This window comes from Ochotona princeps, chromosome X (assembly GCF_030435755.1).
Source record: "Ochotona princeps isolate mOchPri1 chromosome X, mOchPri1.hap1, whole genome shotgun sequence".
In the NCBI taxonomy this organism is placed as follows: Eukaryota; Metazoa; Chordata; class Mammalia; order Lagomorpha; family Ochotonidae; genus Ochotona; species Ochotona princeps.
In genome coordinates, this window is record NC_080865.1 from 80,126,985 (window position 1) to 80,147,090 (window position 20,106).

At 41.6% G+C, this 20,106-nt stretch overlaps 1 protein-coding gene across 2 annotated transcripts in view; it reads left to right on the plus strand.

Moving 5' to 3' along the window:
• Positions 1-20,106, plus strand: part of DOCK11 (dedicator of cytokinesis 11) — a 235,980-nt gene that overhangs the window by 43,139 nt on the left and 172,735 nt on the right. For both annotated transcript variants that reach the window (XM_058659209.1, XM_004587632.4), the window contains exons 2-6: positions 3,768-3,884; positions 3,968-4,057; positions 4,390-4,472; positions 6,572-6,641; positions 7,650-7,745. In XM_058659209.1, coding sequence (XP_058515192.1) covers positions 3,768-3,884; positions 3,968-4,057; positions 4,390-4,472; positions 6,572-6,641; positions 7,650-7,745 — 456 coding nt within the window. The remainder of the gene's footprint in view (positions 1-3,767; positions 3,885-3,967; positions 4,058-4,389; positions 4,473-6,571; positions 6,642-7,649; positions 7,746-20,106) is intronic.

The window sequence follows — 20,106 nt, forward strand, 5'->3', positions numbered from 1 at the left end:
TGTCTCAGTTCACCTCCTGAGCACTGGGTGAATGCCCCTTTCCACCTTGTTGCTGATGGGGTTTTGGCTGCCATTGCAATTCACATCACTGCTTGTTGAATGCGGCTGGGGTATTGGTCACTGCAGCACCATACCATTGTGTCTGCTGCTTTCCCATGTCTGTCAGTCTCCAGGTACCCCTCTGCTATTGTTCTGGCCTCTCCTGTTTCCTCGAATGTGACCGCTCTGCTTCACACTGGTTAATGTTTCGCCATCTGTATAAACATGTCCTTACCCTATACTGCCATTTTGATTCTCATGCCCAAGTTTTTAATGATAGCATGCATAGGCTCACAAAGTCAACTGCACTTCTGAACATCTGATTGGTTGTATTTGTTTTAAGATTGCAGGAATGGTTTTAGATTTATACAGAAATAGGTGAGATGATGAAACATCAATAAGTTTATCTAATACGTGCCCAGGAAGCACCACAGAAGTGTAGCATCCAGGTTATGAGGCTGTTACTGTCTGTATCCATGGTTTCTTCTCTGGACCAAGTGGCATAGTGGAACTGAGTGTGTACTGATGAGCTGCTTGTTTTGATCTCTGTCCTTTCTCCCATGCTAGCAATAAATGTGTTCTCTCAGTATGTTGAATTGTGTGCATTTTACCAAGTTGCAGGATTTTAACAAGGAAGTCTGTTGATATTTGGTCCTCTGTAGACTGAGTCAGCATGTGCTGTGTACTGTCTCCTAAAGGATGTGACACACATTCACATTTAAATTTTTATTATTTTTTTTTAGGGATTAGGAAAGTACTGATTTATTCTCCTTTCTAGGGTGATAGAAAGATTTTTTTCAATGAATGCATTTCAACAATGAAGATATTTGAAGAAAAATTCAGAAAGAAAATGTTGGTATAAAAGGTTTGGCAAAAGTTGTAAGCATCGGGCCAGTGCTGTGGCACAACAAATTTAACCACCGGTTAAGATGGTCTCTTTCCAAGTCAAGGGATTAGGATCCCAGATCTCTGCTTCTGATCCAGCTTCCTGACAATCCACATGGGAAGGCAGCAGAGCATGTAGAAGGCTACTAGCACCATGCAGGAACCCAAGATGGAGTTCCTGGCTTTTGGCTTTGGTCTGGCCAAGACTTGACTGTTGTAGCCATTTAGGGAGTGAATTTGTGTATAGAAATTCTCTCTTTCTTTATGCCTCACCCCCCCCCCCCACTCTCTGTAACACCACTCATCACTCTGCTTTTCAAATAAATATTCTTTTTTTTTTTAAAGATTTATTTTTTTTTTATTGGAAAGTCAGATATACAGAGAGGAAGATCTTCCATCCGCAGATTCACTCACTAATTGGCCCTAACAGCCGGAGCTGCACCGATCTGAAGCCAGGAGTCAGGAGCTTCCTCTGGGTCTCCCACGCAGGTGCCGGGTCCCAAGGCTTTGGGCAGTCCTCAACTGATTTCCCAGGGTACAAGCAGGGAGCTAGATGGGAAGCGGTGTTTCCGGGATTAGAACTGGCGCCCATATGGGATCCTGGCATGTGCAAGGCCAGGACTTGAGCTGCTAGGCTGCCACACTGGGTCCCAAATAAATCTTCTTTAAAGTCATGAAAGTTGTACCTGTGTTTGGAAAAGATCATTAAAAAAAAAAAAAAGAAAAAAGAAAAAGGACCAGGATTTGCTGGAATTGCATCCTGATCCTGCTGCTACTGTAGACAGAAGAACTTAAACTTTCAATTCAGTGTTTTCATTTGTAAGGTTGAGATGGTAATATTTTCTTTGCTTGCTTGGCAGGTTTTTGGTAAGAATCGGGTAGAATGTATGAGGGGGCCCTTTTTAAAGTTCATGGAAATACATGTTATAAAAATGCATGTATGAATTAAGTAGGTATGAATTTCACAATTGTTTATACCAAAGTAAGTTTGTATCTTAATTCCATTTTCCACAAACTACTCTTAAAAGAAAAAAAATTAATTTAATTTTATTGAAAGACAGTTAAAATTTACAAAGAGAAGGAGAGAAAGATCTTCCATCCACTGGTTCACTTCCCAAATGGCCGAAACAGCCAGAGCTGAGCCAATCTGAAGCCAGGAGCCAGGAGCTTATTCTTGTTCTCCCACGTAGGTGTAGGGTCCCAAGACTTTGGGCCATCCCCTACTGTTTTTCCAAGTCACAAGCAGGGAGCTAGATATGAAATAGAGTAGCTGGGACATGAATTGCTGCCCTTAAAGGATTCTGATGCTTGTAAGGTGAGGATTTAGACATTGTGCTGGGCCCCACAACTTTTTCAAGTACCCTTTTATAGAAACATGTTTTCTTCAGGCTGCAAAGTGATCTCTAAATGCATTGATGAAGAGATACTTTTACTAGCAATGCATTTCAAGAGTGTTTAAGGCTCAGTGAATGAGAACTTCCAAAGACAGATCGTTTTTGTTTTGTTTTGCTTTCCCTGTGGTGAAAACTGAGTAGGTTCCAAATTTAGGTTGACGGTTTTCCTGTCACTCCTCAGAAGAAAAGACCGAAACATATGCTTGCTTCTCTCCAGATTGCATAAATGCCTTTGCCTTTTACTTTCCCAGTGCTACAGTACTGTATAAAAATATACAGCCATCATTTGAATGTTCATGAAGTACCTACCCCATTTATTTTGAGTTCCTGGAGTTAACCCAACAGCACTTTGCAGTCTAGACAGCATGCAGGCCTACAGAAAGGATACACTGAAAACCCAAAAGACCCTTTTTGAGTGTGCTAGGAGCATTTAGAATAGTGAGACTAAGGACAAGTGTTGGGTAAGGGATGGGTTGCGGAGCACTGGGCACTCTCTATTCAATCATCCTGATTCCAACAGTCAGGTATCCCTTGTCTGATGTTAGCAGAGTTAAAGCTGAAGCTTCCTAGAAGGAAAGTAGAAGATTTAAGATTTCAGTCCCTACTCCTTTTTCCTTACAGAGCTGAAGTCCAGATCTCAGGCTTAGATACTTTGTGAAGGAAACTTTGAGGACCCAATCTTTCTGGCAAAGCAAATAGGAGTGAAGCCACTGAGCACTTTTTCTGTAAATGCAAAGTGTATCCTTACTTTCTATAGCATGCATCTGTCACCTTCCAAACACATGGAGAGCTGGAAGTTTCCTTTTTAGAAGGCATATACTGTGTTTACATAAAAACAAGTGATTCATTTTGATATAAGCTTTTCTATTTTAACTTGACAGCTGCCTTATTAACTTGACACCACAAGGAGGATTTTCTGGTATTTTTCTTGTTTGTTTTTCACATTACTTTGATGCAGGTACGTGTAAGATTATTGTGCAGAGAATGAGAAGTTAGTACATGCTAACTTGACATGTTGGAATTAGGAAACTGTTATTGGAGTCATATTGGTATGGTAGTTGGCAGCAAAAGCAAGACTTTCCCGTGTTTTTCAGTGTCTGAAGCTTATTTTAGAAGATAGGGCTTTGTTTGTTCAACTTCTCAAGATATTAATCACTACTCCTAATGTCAGACCTGGAAAGTACAAATTCCTTTCACTTGGGTCATTGAAAACATGATAGATGTAGCAAAAGATGGTTGGAGTTTCCTACCAAAATCTCTGGGTCTTTAGTAAGGGTTAGTCTCTCTGTGTGTATATGTGCTTGGTGCGTGATTCTTGTTACTGCAAGATACTTCTCTTGTGAAAGTGTCTCATTTTACTGTGTTTTAGTAAGCAAGAAACAATTTTTTTGTGAAATAGCTTTTGCGAGTTTCCCTATAATAGCTTTATTTTTGTTTTCTCTCGTAAAGGAAAAGGCCAAAGTTGTTGAGCCCCTGGACTATGAGAATGTTGTCACCCAAAGAAAAACTCAGATTTACAGTGACCCTCTCCGAGACCTGCTGATGTTTCCAATGGAAGATATATCTGTAAGTTCACAAGCACTTCTTCAAAGGAACCAATGGTGTTTTCCAGGCCACCTCTCACGGTCAAAATGTTCTTTGTTTCCTAGATTTCAGTGATAGGTCGCCAACGCAGAACAGTACAGTCTACTGTGCCAGAAGATGCTGAAAAGAAGGCCCAGAGTTTATTTGTCAAAGAGGTAAGAAGGTCAAAGGTCACAGAAGAACATCATAGATTTAGAATATTTTTATATCTTCATATAGTAATTCACTTGTAAATACATCTGTCTAAAATTTTTAATTATTTCTTGGCAGCATGTATTCTTGACATCCTTTGGATTTGAGAACTCTGTAGACTTGAGGTTTGAGTGTTCAGTAGGAGTTTGGATTTATACAGTTTATTCCTAAAGGAAGACCCACTACCATACTTCTTCAATGTTTTCTTATAGCCGTAAGCATGTTACCAGACTTAAAAAGTGGATAAGTGTGCATTTTTCTATATTTGAAATTAAACATTCCTATTTTCTTTTAGTGTATTAAAACCTATAGCACAGATTGGCATGTGGTAAACTACAAGTATGAAGACTTCTCTGGAGACTTTAGAATGTTGCCATGGTAAGTTTAGAATTCAAGAGAAGTGCTTAAAAGTGGAACTGTTAAACTTCTTACCGCTATTTTAAAGCCACTTGGGGAAATATCAAATTCAGAAGTTATGATAAATCAAGACTTGACGTAACCAGCACATTTAGTAAATGTAGTATTTTGGTTAACTGATTATGTTTGAATATTGCTCATTGATACAATTTTCAGTATAGATAAGCTCTTTTTTTTTTTGGTATTGATACATAGTATCAATGACAATGTGTACTCTCCGTTTAGATAATGCAGTGCACATTTTCCAGTGAGGGTAGTGGAAAGAAAAACCTAGAAGCTATTTGGCTCAGTTTGGTGTTATTAGACATTGTGTGAAGATAGCACATCTTTCTTAGTTGATCTGAAGGAGTAGCATGAGCCAGACTGCCAAGGTTCAAGTCTTTGTTATGCCACTTAACTAGCTGGATGACCTTGCATCAGTCACTAATTTTCTTTTTCTTTTTTTTTTTTTCTCCTCCTTAATACTATTAACTGCATAGAGTATCATATGTGAAATGTTTTGGAAAACATAATGTAGTAGTATTCTTTTTTTTTAAAGATTTATTTTGATTTGAAACACAGAGGTAGAGAATATGAGAAGGAGAGACAGATCTTACATTTGTTGTTTCACTCCCCAAATGGCCACATCGACCGGAGGAAGCCAAGAGCCAGGAGCTTCTTCCAGATCTCCCTTGTGGGTAAAGGGGCCCAGGCATTTGGGCCATCCTCCACTGCTTTTTCTAGGCCATTAGCATGGAGCTGGATCAGGGGTGGAGCAGCTGGGACACAAACTGGCACCCAAAAAGAAATCTAAGTCCTAAAATCACCAGTCCAAGGTCACAGAGCAAACAACTGTTAAAAACCACAATTATATTGTATTCTTTTTTATAATATGTTAACTTTTTATTTATATTTTTGTTGGAAAGGCAGAGAGATAGATGTCTCTCATGCACTGATTTACTCCTCAAATGGCCAGGCTGAAGTCAAGAGTCCAGAGCTCAATCTGAGTCTCCCATCCTCCAATGTAGATAGCAGGGACCCAAGTGTTTGAACCATCATCAGCTTCTCCTAGGGTGCACATCAACGTCAAGCTGGATCAGAAGTAGAGGAGCTGGGACTCAAACCCAGGCACTCAGATAAGGGACACAAATATCCCAAGCAGCAAGTAACCACTGTGCCAAGGGCCTCCCTCTGGAAAGATAAGATTCTTGGGGTCAGTGTTGTGGTACCATAACTGAAGCTGCTGATGCCTCCATCCCATAGGGGACTGCCATTTGAATACTTAAGCTTTGGTTCCGATCTAGCTTCCTGCTAATGTGCCTGGGAAAGCAGCAGAGGGTAGCCCAACTACTTGGTCTCCTGCCATCCACATGGGAAACCCAGATGGAGTTTCTGCCTTTAGCTTAGCCCAGCCCTTGCCAATGCAGTCATTTGGGGAGTGAATTGGGATGGAAGATGTGTTTCTGTGTAAGTGACTCTGCTTTTCAAATAAATCTCCTTTTGTTCAAGATAAGGTTCTGTTCCTGCAGCACTGACATACATGTCAGTAAGTCCGTTTATTTTGTTTTTGTTGCTGGCTGCACATGTGAGAACCCGTATCTACAAAAGTTTTGTCACAGGGGAGATTGAGGTTTTTCTTTTCTTTTTTTAAATAAAGATTCATTATATATTTTTTTGAAAGACAGAGTTACACAGAGAGGAGAGACAGAGTGACAGAGATCTTCCATCCACTTGTTCATTCTTCAAATGGCCACAGTAGCCAGAGCTGAGCTGAACCAAAGCAGGAGCTTCTTCTGGGTTTCCCACATGGATGCAGGGTCCCAAAGACTTGAGTCATCCTTAACTGCTTTCCCAGGCCACAAGCAGGGAGCTGGATGGGAAGTGGAGCAGCCAGGACATGAGCCAGCACCCATGTGGGATGCCAGCACCAGAGGCAGAAGCCATGGCCCAGCCCCTGACTTTTTCTTGTCTTGTTGGCATTTTCTTGTTAGTGAAACAAAGAAGTCTTCTTATCTTGCTTTCGTTTGTTTGGTTTGGGTCTATTCTGTTCAATGTCAAAAGCAGTTTTCTTGCATTTTCAGCAAATCTCTGAGACCAGAAAAGATTCCTAATCATGTATTTGAGATCGATGAGGACTGTGACAAAGATGAGGTAAGGAGAGGGGGCAAGTTTCCTTGTTTCTTCAAGGGCACTCCTGTTGGAAAAGATTCCACTGGAAATTTCCTGAGTTAAGATGAGGGAAGGAATTGGTTTTCAATTTTTTGTTATTTTGCTTAATTTTTATTTTGAATTTTTGAATTTTATGGTACAATTCAGTAGAGACTAGAGTTTCCACCCCCAAAATCCCACCCCCCAACAGATTTTCCACACCTTGCCACAATAGTATAGTCCTTCATAAGGAGTCATGATTCCATCTGTCTGTTATTTAAGTGTGCCCCAACATTGCTGGTACAGTGTCAGACAGTCCAGCATCCCATTGTCTACACATTTCCAACAATTTCATTGGGAGTCCATCTTTGATTTGGAACCTGGGATGCATATTGCATTGTATCCCTACATCTGGATATTGTAGTCTCTATTACACCATCACTGTACATTTCCATAAATGAGAAGCCACGAAATAAGGTCAACAATGATCTGTGATCAGCTTTCCAACTAGTTAGTGTTTTTCTAAAAAATAAATTGTTTAAATGTTAATTTACAAATGAGGTTTAGGAAAAACCAAGTGAAATGGACTGTGATTTGTACATAAACATGCTCCGCCCCCTTGGGACATGCTGTTAGAGTTGCTGTGCTTTGGTTGGGCTTGTGTCACCTTGCTTCCTCTGGACTTTTCTGTCCAGTAGATCCTCGTTGAGACATATGGCCCAGAGATCAGTGATACTTCAATTTCAAAGTACAGTTTGATTGTTTACACAGTACAGAAGGCTTTCCCAGAGGATGTCCATATATACTCAGTACATACTAAGGGCCTACTATGTGCACAGTAGAGAGCCATACCATTGTATAGTCACTGCTTGGAAATCTTCATGGGGGATTGCACGTTTTGCATTTTAATGAAGGCAGTGGGGCAGGGCCTGATTCTGTGTGTCCCAGATGTTTGGCTTCTTAAATCCCTGGGTGGCCACTATTTGACTGATGGCCTTCGTTCTGTTTTAGGACTCATCTTCGTTATGTTCTCAGAAGGGTGGTGTGATCAAACAAGGCTGGTTGCACAAAGCGAATGTCAATAGCACCATCACGGTTACCATGAAGGTAGGAAGTAGTTACTATACTGTTCCACCTTTTTAAGGATATTGGTATATGTACCCAATCTGGAAAAAAAATATTTTATAACGAGCACTCACAAGAAACCCTTTAATTTAGTAAGAGGCTTCTTACAGATCCATATGATTTTTAAAAGTCTGCAACCTTGGGATCAATTTAGAATTGCAGCTTTTTAAGGCACTGTAATTTAGTTATCATCTTCTGAATCAGGACATTTAAAAGGAGGCTGTCAGTTGAATGAAGAAAATAGCTTTGATAGAAAAGGGCTTCAAAAGTTTCGTACGTGGGAATGAATTTCATGAGTGGAAGGGACAGCCTAATCCATTCCTTTAGCACATGCTACTAATTCAGCGCTTACTCAGTATAAATCTGCTCAGAGCAGCCTACCTAGAAGGTTTCACAGTTGTTTGTCTGGGTAAGGGATGCGTGAGATAAAAGTGGACACATGGAAAGGGACAAAATCATGCAGAACCTTACACACTTCTGGATGAGGTTGTCTTTTGTTTAGGAAGCTGGGAGAGCTATTAAATCCAAGGGAAAAAGCCAGCAAGCTCTTGGAAGAGCCTGAGAAGAAAAACAAATTATTCTCTGATACCAAATATAACTGTTCTTTCAGATATTTAATATAGGCTCATGTACTTTGCTGAGAATGATTCACACTCCCATTAAGAATTAAAGGTCATTCTATCTTTCAGCTAGCCTGCAAGTGGAAACCATAGGTGTCTACCAAGGGAAGACTCAAATTTTATCTTAATCTAATATTTTGCCTGCTGCTCTGCCTTTAGTAGTCATGTTCTGGTCTCACTTTCATTTTCAAGCCCTGAAAATAATGAATCAAAGTTGTGAGGTTGCTTCTTGTATATCTCCCACACCTGGGCATGGGCCTCAGAATCGGATCATAAAAAGAGATTGTGGACTTCATATGTGCCAGGCACCATCCTGAGTGTTTTATCTTCTCTATCTCGTTTGATCCTCCTGGCTGCCCAATGATACAAGTGCTGTTATTTTTCTTAGTTTGCAGAAGGGGAGAGTGAGGCACTGAGAAATCCATTTGTTAAACTGAGGTCGCATGGGCGTATAATTTGAACTGAGACAGGTTGATGTTTAAATCTATATTCTTTTGTTTTTAAAGAAGATTTATTTATGTTTTTAATTGAAAGGCAGAGTTACAAAGCCGGGGTGGGGGATCTGAGAGAGGGAGTGGGGAAGAGGGGAGAGAGGAGGGAGGGAGAGAAAGGGAGGGAGAGAGGAGGGAGAGAGAGAGAGAGAGGGAGAGAGGGAGAGAGGGAGGGAGAGGGAGGGAGAGGGAGGGAGGGAGAGAGAGAAAGAGAGAAAGAAAATGAATTTCTTCCGTCCTTTGCTTCTCTCCACAAATGGCTGCATGGCTGCAGTGGCCAAAGCTGTGCTGGTCTGAAGCTGAGAGCCTGGAGCTTTTTCTCGGTCTCCTGTTGTGAGTGCAGGGGCCCATGGCCTTGAGCTACCCAGAGTCCATGTCTCAATCTCTGCAACCTATGAATGTTCCCAGAAATGGCAAAGGGGAAATTAAGTTACTAATTAGCTGGTAGGGAGGGAACACTGACTTATTAACATAGGCAAGGATCTGGGTAAGAGGAAGAGAGGTGGAAATGAATCAGGGTAAGTCAAATGAGTACAGAAACCTGGTCTGGAAAATATGCTGTGTGCTGAATAGGTTCAAATCTCACCTCTGAAAACTTGGAACTGTAGGAAAGGAAATGGGTTCTCCCTAAAAGTCTCCTGAAAGGAACATAGCCTGACACCTGGATTTTATCTTAGTAAAACCTATGTGAGACTTTGCAGCTACAGAACTCTTAAGATAGCAGATTCGCATTATTTTAGGCCACTCAGCTGGTGGCAATGTGCTGCTGCAGAAATAGAAAGGAATACAATCAATCAAAGATGAATTGTTCAGCCTATGTCTTAGCTAGCCTTAATTTAGGAAATTCAAGCACTCACAGGGGCCAGGCAGCAACCATCAGTTCACCCCCACAGTGGGTGGTAGGTCTGAGGACACCTGGTGACCCTGGGGCCTACTGAAGAGGGCAGCTGCCACTTGTCTCCAGCTCATTAGTGTTTTGCCTCTTTTTATCCCCAGCTGCTCATTTTTGGGCTATTTATTTCCTTTTTTGGGGTGTGAGACCATAATTCATGTGTCAGCAAGGCATTTATTTCTTTTTAGAACTCCGGGAAACGGTAGACCAACTGAAGGAAAGGGGGAATAAACCAAAATGGTCTCATGCGGCGACAGAGCTTTTACAAATATTAATTGGGAATGCTTCACAGTATACAGAGTGCCTGTTCTTTGGGAACTGTGTCGGGTTACGGAGTTCCCTTCTTCCCTGTCCGCCTTCAACCTGGATTGGCTCTCTGGGTGCTAACCATATGTATCTCCTCCCCTCCGCTGACTTTAAGGCCTAAGCCATAGCAGTAGTCATATATTTTAGGACTTGTCAAAACTAGAATGGGCATGGGAGAAAGGCTCAGCCAGAACTTTCTGACGGATTTTGCCAAGATTCCTTTTTCCTATGAGAGCTGTTATAGCTCTTAACTTAACTCAGCCATATTGGGATTGGTGTGTTGGCTTTCATAATTTTATTCAGTTAATTTTTTTATAAGCACAAGTGGTTGCATGCATGTGTGTTGATACCAGAGGATTGGAAATAAGCACCAGTCTTGTAGTTGCTAGCTGGAACTTTGGAATGATAGCCAAGCAGAAATTCAGACCTATGAACAGGAACACAGTGAAAAACTTGGGTTTGTATCTTTAGATGTTCTATCACAGGGTGGGAGTTCATGAGAAAGTGGAATTAAAAGTTTACTTGGATGCATTTAAAAAAAAAGATTTTTTTTTTTATTGGGACATCAAATTTACAGAGATCTTTCATCTGCTGGTTCATTCCCCAAGTGGACACAATGGCTGAAGTTGATCCAATCTGAAGCCAGGAGCTTGGAACTTCTTCTGGGTCTCCCACATGGGTGCAAGGTCTCAAGGCTTTGGACCACCATCCACTGCTTTTCCAGGCCACAGCAGGGAGCTGGATTTGAAGTGGAGCAACCACCACATGAACTGGCACCCCTATGGGATCTGGGCACGTGCAAGATGAGCATTTTGCCATTGAACCATTGCGCCAGGCCCTGGGTGCAGTTTTTTTCTTTTTAAAGAAACTCATGCATAGTTTTAAAAAAAATATGTATTTTTTATGAACTTTTGGAAGTACCTGCATGGAAGTGCTTTCTGCTTCCAGCTTATATTGATTCAGGCATAGGAGAGGCTCAACCTTAAGATGAGGTGAGCAGCTGACTCAGCTCTTGGAGAGTTAGGACAGGCAGAAGGTGGGATGAAAGCGAAAGGTTGGCAGGGTTTGAGACATTCCAAATGGAATCTTTGCAGTGAAGAATATTAATGGATGGCCTAAGCACATTTGAGGAGATGACTCAGGTGTGCTGCGCTGTGAGTCATTCTCCTGATAGTGGAGGTGGATTGATTTGCAGTGCTTCTCAAGCCTCGTGCAGCCCACGCTGATGAGAGCCTCAGGTTTCTTTAACAGCAGCCGCATATGTTGAATGCAAAAAGCTGCTGCTGCTCAGAGAATCCACGCATTCAGTGGCCCCTGTGAGTTCACAGCACATCAGCCAGGAAGCTCCAGCAGTGGGATCCGGGTAGTCATCATGACTCATGGGCAAATTACAGCCTACGGAATCCAGGCCTCTTCTCTCACATTTGATCTGAGTCTCCTTGATGTACTGTGGCTTGACACTTGACTGCAGACTCCCCTCTCTCCACCACTCCCTGAGGTCTGTAGAAAAATAAAAGCAGGTCAGCTTGTTGCCTCTCAAAGTGAACTATAGTGTTAGGTTCTTCATGTACAACGTAAGAAAACTCTGAATGTTAAAAAAATTGTCCTTTAGAAAGTTTGAAACTGCACGACAGCTTTTTAAAAATGATAATTTTTTTTAAAGATTTATTCATTTTATTACAGCCAGATATACACAGAGGAGGAGAGACAGAGAGGAAGATCTTCCTTTCCAATGATTCACTCCCCAAGTGAGCCACAACGGGCCGGTACACGCCAATCCGATGCCGGGACCAGGAACCTCTTCCGGGTCTCCCACGCGGGTGCAGGGTCCCAATGCATTGGGCCGTCCTCAACTGCTTTCCCAGGCCACAAGCAGGGAGCTGGATGGGAAGTGGAGCTGCCGGGATTAGAACTGGTGCCCATATGGGATCCGGGGCTTTCAAGGCAAGGACTTTAGCCGCTAGGCCACGCTGCCGGGCCCAAAAATGATCATTTTAAAAAGGCAGAGTTATAGACAGGGAAGGAAAGAAAGAAAAAGAGTATTATTGATCTTCCCTCCACAGGCTTATTCTCCAAATGGCTAAAGCTGAGCCAGGGCAAAGGTAGGAGTTCTATCCAGGTTTCCCATGATGGTGCAGGGACCCAAAACTTATGAAAATAAAATAAAGGGAAAGAATTAAAAGCAGCTAATGAAAGTCCAGTAGATAAAAGGGAGTAGAGGATACCTGCTTCATAAGATATTTAGAATCTTTAGAAACCCAGCACTGTGGGCTAAGTGGGTTAAGCTGCTATCTGCAGTACTGGCATCTCATGTTGGCGCCAGTTTGAGTCCCATTTGCTCCACTTCCAGTCCAGTTCCTGATTAATGGCCTGGAAAAACATTAAAGGATGGCCCAAGTCCTTGACCCCGTACCCACATGGGAGACCTCAATGAAGCTCCTGGGTTCAGACCATTATAGCCATTTGATTAGTGAACCAGTGGTTGGATGATCTCTCTCTGTCCCCCTCTTTCTGGAACTCTGTCTTTAAAATAAAGAAATAGGGCCCGGCGGCATGGCCTAGCGGCTAAAGTCCTCGCCTTGAAAGCCCCGGGATCCCATGTGGGCGCCGGTTCTAATCCCAGCAGCTCCACTTCCCATCCAGCTCCCTGCTTGTGGCCTGGGAAAGCAGTAGAGGACGGCCCAATGCATTGGGACACTGCACCCGTGTGGGAGACCCGGAAGAGGTTCCAGGTTCCCGGCATCGGATTGGCGTGTACCGGCCCGTTGTGGCTCACTTGGGGAGTGAATCATTGGAAAGGAAGATCTTCCTCTCTGTCTCTCCTCCTCTGTATATATCTGGCTGTAATAAAATGAATAAATCTTTAAAAAAAATAAAATAAAGAAATAACTTTTCTTAAAAAATGAATTCTTTCGGGCCCGGCGGCATGGCCTAGCGGCTAGAGTCCTCGCCTTGAAAGCCCCGGGATCCCATATGGGCGCCAGTTCTAATCCCGGCAGCTCCACTTCCCATCCAGCTCCCTGCTTGTGGCCTGGGAAAAGCAGTTGAGGACGGCCCAATGCATTGGGACACTGCACCCGCGTGGGAGACCCGGAAGAGGTTCCAGGTTCCCGGCTTCTGGATCGGCGCGCATCGGCCCGTTGCGGCTCACTTGGAGAGTGAATCATCGGACGGAGGATCTTCCTCTCTGTCTCTCCTCTGTGTATATCTGGCTGTAATAAAATGAATAAATCTTAAAAAAAAAAAGAATTCTTTAGAGAAAGCAACCCCATGACTTGAAATGTGTGTCACACACACATGCGCGTGCTGTAGGTAGCTAAAGTAATTTATACAAGGGCTGAATTAGAAAGATAAAGCTTTCCTAGTGACCTGCTGGAGAGTTTTGTGAGAACCTTTAAGTAAGTGATGATGGGCCCTGGGGAAAAAGGGCTGCTAAGGGGAGGAACTTGAGTTGTTCATTTTGAAAGGTTGTAACACTTCCATTTATAGAGTACAATGTTGTATTTCTCTCCATTGTACACCTTTCTCCCAGCTCTGTTCTCCAGAGATATGACAGCTGTCATTATTTTTTTTCCCAGGCGGTCTTGCTGAGTAATTCTGTTCTCAGCTGAGACCAGCCCAGAGAATCCCAGGCTACATGGGAGCCGCCAAGGGTGTGCCTCAAGCCATGGGTCATGGTGCTCAGGGCCCTTTCACTGAAGGGGTTGCTGGCCTCACACAACTCTTGGCCAAGCTCTTTTGGCTGTCTGGACACCTTGATCATCTTTACCAGCACTTGTAATGTGCTTTGTTCTTAGGATTTATGTTGAAGCAGGACAGTATTGTCATAGTGACTAATTTCCTTACTTGTTCTTCCTAGTTGGGGAGAACACACCCTTTTTTTTTTTTAACCACTCTTCAATTCCAGGAAAAGTATTGAAGACAGGTTTAATGTAGGGTAGAGAATGCATGCGCCCTTAACGGAGACTCCACTCCTAATAGAAACCTGCTCATTTACATTCTGTCCCTCCCAAGTAGCTGCTAAAACCAGCTAATTTATTCTATTTCTTTCCATATCAGCAAGGAACTTTACGTGGACGTGATAGCCATGAAATTGGACAAGACTTTTCCCTGGTATTTAGAACTATGTTTTTTCCCCTAAGGGATATAATGATATATGGGAAAAGGAAGAATTTGAACTTGAAAATGATCTTTTATTTCTAAAAAATGGTTGCAGATTCTTGACCAACCCTGGAACATTCACCTTTATATATCTTCTTGGCTCAATTTGGTCACATTCCTCTAGCTCCCTCCTCCTCATTCTCCACAGTTAAACATTGAACTGTCTTGTTATCAGGGTTGCAAGTTCAACTGCTTGATGTATGACTCACTTCTGGTGCCCTTTCTTTCCTTCCTTCCTTTTTTCCCCCCTGCACAAGAGACAGTCATTTGTTATATAGCCAGAGTCAAAAGTCCTCACTTACTCTTGGCTATTTACAGGATGGTTTTTCTCCCCCTCTGCAGTGGGAGAAGAGTAGATCAAAAGAGTACTTTACCTAAGAAAGTTCATACAGTAGAGTAATTGCTAGGAGGTCAAGATCACTGTGTATGTTGGAGTAAAAGCAAGAGAAAAATTTTAATTTTTCATATATTAGTCCAATTGTATTCTCAAGTCTACCAGATTTTCTCTTATATCCAGAAAATGGATAATGCTCATTTATTATGGATAAAGGATTTTTTCAGATGTTTTTGTGTATTTTGTTTTCCCTCATTTATTGGTCACTGTTCAAAAGCCATTTATTAGATGCGTCGTATGTACAAGATAATAGTAATAATCTATAAAGCCTTCACCAGATAGATATTGAATGTCTTCTGTAATAACATTGCATAGGGTAGAAAGAAGTGTCACATGTATAGACTGATACTTATTAGGGGAGATGAGCACATACTAAGAATAATTGTTTGAAGGCAGTGTAGAGACCAAGTGCTGTATGAGTGCAGATCATTATAACCTGGGTCAGAGAAGGTTTTCTGAAGAAGGCAGGCGCTTGAAGGAAAAGAATCAGAAAGGAAGAAGTGAGTATGGAAGGGGACTTCAAAAAATTCACATAAAATAGAATTAAAAGGTAAGTTTATTTTCATGCAAAAATGTTGAAATGCTTGTGTATTAGAGACATTCAAAATATTTATGGAAAAAGTGTATTTTGAAAAAAAGACTGGATTCTTTCACTTCCTTTCTGTTTTATTCTTCTCGGTGGTCAGAGTAGACTACAATATCCATGTGCTCACTAAGATGGAGAATTTTCAGATATGTTCACCATCTAGGAAAATATTAAAGGCAAGGAAGGACAAATATATAGATACTTCCATTGCATAAAACTGGAAAAGTCTGTGCTGATGCATGAATTATTCATTCATTTACTCACTAATATTGCATCTGGACATTGTTATAGGGACTAGGGACAGAGCAGTAGATGAAACATAGACCACAATGGTCTGGAAAAAGAAAGCAAGCAAAAAACAAATAGATTGATAAGATATACTTGAATAGAAGGGCCAGCACTGTGGCAGATGGGTAAAGCTACCTACCATCTGAGGTGCCGGCATCCCATATAAGTGCTGGTTCACGTCCCTGTTCTATTTCTGATCCAGCTCCCTGCTAATGGCCTGGGAAAAGCAGCAAATCATGGCCCAACTCTTTGGGTCCTTGCTGCCCATATGAAAGACCCAGATGAAACTAGTGGTTTCAGCCTGGCTCAGCCGTCGCCATTGTGGCCGCTTGCAGAGTGAACCAGTGGATGGAAAATCTATCTACCAGGGCCCGGCGGCATGGCCTAGCGGCTAAAGTCCTCGCCTTGAAAGCCCCGGGATCCCATATGGGCGCCGGTTCTAATCCCGGCAGCTCCACTTCCCATCCAGCTCCCTGCTTGTGGCCTGGGAAAGCAGTTGAGGACGGCCCAATGCATTGGGACACTGCACCCGCATGGGAGACCCGGAAGAGGTTCCAGGTTCCCGGCTTCGCATCGGCCCGTTGCGGCTCACTTGGGGAGTGAATCATTGGACGGAAGATCTTCCTCTCTGTCTCTCCTCTGTATATATCTGTCTTTAATAAAATGAATAAATCTTAAAAAAAAAATCTATCTACCAACCAACTCTCCTTCTCTCTCTGTAACTCTGACTTTCAAATAAATAAGTGAATCTTAAACATTTTTTAAACAGATAATACTTTGATAGATAATACAGATGATACTTTGATACTATGTGGGAAAGATAAAACAGGGTTCTATGATGAAGGTCTCTCATTGGAGATGTGATTAAAGCAAAGATCTGAGAGAGTGACCTGTGTGGATATGTAGGGAAAGAGGATTTCAGGTGTGGGAACAGGAAATGAGAAAGCTCAAATTATCCTGGGATGTTTGAGAAACAGCATGTGAAAGTAACTGGAGCCAGCAGGGCTACAATGAAATACAATAAGTGCTCTGAGGCCATATTATACATAGTATTCTAGACTCTGGTGAGGGTTTTCGATACTGTTGTGACCTTGGTAGGAAGATTGTTAATATGATTCTGATTCCAGTCTATCAGTGATTTGCCTAAGCAAAGTTAAATGAGATTTTTAATCTTAGTTTGCTGTTAGGTAAAATGACGATAATGATACTTATGCTGAAGGGGCATTAAGAAAATTAACTTTTGGTTACAAAGGACTTGAACCTTTCAAATGAAAGGTATGCTGTAGCTATATGATAAATATAGAATGATGTGATGTAGATTAGATGAAAGGTTTGGCTTGCTATCGATAATTTCCACTATTCTGCACAGTCGTTATTTCAACAGGTGTTTTCCTTTTGAAAGGTAGAACAAATGTAAACCTGGACCCTAAATAGCCACATCTTGAAATTTAAAAAAAAATATCAGAGGAGCTGGATCTTTGATTTCCTTTTCGATTTCATATAAGAGACTTTGAATGCCCTTTTCCTCTTTGAAAAAGACAGCTTGTAAGCCTCCCATGATTGAAATCTGGCGTATATCATAGAACACTGGAATGAGAAGAGACCTTACACATTTTGCAGCATGTTGTTGAGCACAGATTTTTAAAGTCCTTACAGTAGAAACCATGTGCTTCCAGTATATGAAGAATTAATTTGGGTGGGATACAGAGGGATAGTGTGCAGCCTGGGACAGCTGCTGGGTGATTTGTTCAAGTTCAATGAAATCATCTGTCGATCTTGATGTGTTCTTACGGGTCAGGTGGTCTGGTTCCATCATTTTGCAAGAGAGGAAGAGAAGCAGAGTCTTAAAGACTATTTCCCTGTTGATCAGCAGGAGATCCTGGCTGAGAGTCAAGATAATAAAATTTGCAGGCATCTGTTCTTTCCAAGTGCTCTTGAGGCATCATGCTCCTGACTTAGTCCCAAGCTGCCTGCCTCAGTGTCCCATTCAGACATAATTGTGATGTCACAGGAAACAATTTACTGTAATGTCACATCCCTTTCTTTCCCTGCCGTACAACTGTGGTTTGCTAATACAGGAGAAAGTGGCTGCTCCTGGGCTTCATTGCTTGGTGAGGCAGGAGTACATGCAGAAAAAGAGACTCACAGGCTATAATTTAACCTTATGCCGTGATGTTTCACTGTATTTTTCCTTTTCTACCCCTTTCATCATTGCTACCTCTAGATTCTCCAGGTGTATTCTATAGACTATCACCAAAGTTATAGACTTGAAATTTTAGATTTGCTCATAATACAAAGTTGGATCTGATTACAATTTTTCCATATTCATTTTTTCATGGAAAAGATATCTAATTTTGGTTATACATAGGTGCTGTAATAACTAAAAAAGTAGCATTTTGGGGTCCCAGCATGTTGGCTCAACAGGCTAATCTTCCATCTATAAACATTAGCATCCCATATGGGCAACAGTTTGTGTCCTGGCTGCTCCATTTACAATCCAAATTTCTGCTTATGGCTGAGAAAACAGTGGAGGAAGGTGCCAGTGTCCCTGACCCTGCACAAACATTAGAGACCCGGATGAAGCTCCTGGCTCCTGGCTTCTGGCTTTGGATCAGCTCAGTTCCAACCATTGTTTGAGTGAACCAGTGGATAGATCTCTCTCTCTTTCTCAATCTCTCCTTCTCTCTGTAAATCTGCCTTTTAAATAAAAATAAAACTTTTTTTAAAAGGTAGTATTTTTCACGAAGTGTTCAATGTTCACTCAAAATAAGCTCAATATGTAATTTTAACTTGTTTGGATCTTGTCATTTCAATAATATGAGCTATTGTCAAAAAGATAAAGCAAGTGCACACAGATAATGTTCATTAAGATTAGCTTTTCTTATTAATTTAGATTTTTTCAGTAAGCTCAAGTGTAGGTTAATTGAATATGAGAATATATGCATTATCTGATATATTGTCTCATATATTTGAGATAGGACAGATAAACATACACATGCTCTTTTTGTATCTTTCTATCCTAATATGAGAATACCTCAGAAAGTTCATGGAGGACCAGCATTTTAGCACAGTGGGTTAAGTTACCGCCTGTAGCACTGACATTCTTTGTCAGAGGGGTTTGAATCATGGCTACTCTGCTTCCAGTCCAGTTCTGTGCTAATATGCTGGGGAAAGCTTGGATGATAGACCAAGTGCTTTAGTTCCTACCACCCCTTGGGAGATGGACTTCCTGGCTTCTGGATTTGGCTATAGTGGCTATCTGGGGGAGTGAACCAGCAGGTAAAGATCTTTTTCTCTCTCCATCTTTCTTTCTGCCATTCTGCCTTTCAAATAAGTAAGTAAATATGTTTAAAAGTTCATAAAAAGTAGAATCAAAGATTTTTATACACAATAATTTTTGAAATTCTTTTATAATTTTTTTCAAAATGTGTGTTTCCATGAACTTTTGGAAGACTCGTTGTATAGTGATATTTATCTGAATAGCAAGGAAAAACAAGCTAGTTATTTCTTTTTGCATTCTTTTCTGTTAATGCCAGATATCTCACACAATCATTCCCTGGAATCAGAGCTATAGCATTTACTAGCCTAAGCCAGTGTTCCTCACTCTAGAATACTTTTTTAAAAAATATTTATTTATTTATATTGGAAAGGCAGATATATAGCTAGGAGGAGAGAGAGAGAGGAAGATCTTCCCTCTGTTGATTCACTCCCCAAGTGGCTACAACAGCTGGAGCTGAGACAGTCTGAAGTCAGGAGCCAGGAGCTTCCTTCCAGGTCTCCCACAGGGGTGCAGGGTCCCAAGGCTTTGGGCCGTCCTCAACTGCTTTCCTAGGCCACAAGCAGGGAACTGGATGGGAAGCGGGGCTGCCAGGATTAGAACCGGCGCCCATATGGGATCCTGGTGTGTTCAAGGCGAGGATTTTAACCGCTAGGTTATAGTGCCAGGCCCCTGGAATACTTTTGTTGTTTGTTAAAAATCAGTGATATTTAAACAAGTGATAAAATAGCTACAAGCATCATTAGTTCTCTTTGCAAGTTTTTCTGCAAAGAAATAGCCCTGAACATGTTTATATACTTTCCTCGCTTATGCTATGGAGAAATAAATTGTCGATGTTTCCGAAGTTTGCCAATAGCTAAGTGGTTTGCAAGAATCATCTTGCCAAATAATACACTTTACATAATTAAAGTACTTAAAATAGTCAGAGATCACATTGGATCATCACATGGGTTATAGAAAAATCTGAAGCTTAAGTCATAAAGCCAGATTCTGCAAGTAGAGAAGATTCCTTCTGTAATCGCCAAGAGAGAGTTTCCTGGTCCCTTCCCATCCCGAACTGAGTTTAGATTCATAGTCCTGCAATAGCAGTAATCTGTACCTTTCTTCGTGACAAACGCTTGATGCAGCCTGTAGTTTGTGACTTACAAAAGAAACATACATCTACCAGGGAGCTCCTGGTCCCCTTTACTCACCTTCTTCATCAGGTTTCAGGACTGCACATGGAGATGAGAGTGGGGGACATCATGAATGGAATCACATAGATTACCGCTTTTTCCCTGACCTGTGAGCTTTGCTGTTGTAACAAGTTGTCCCTCCACTATTATGAA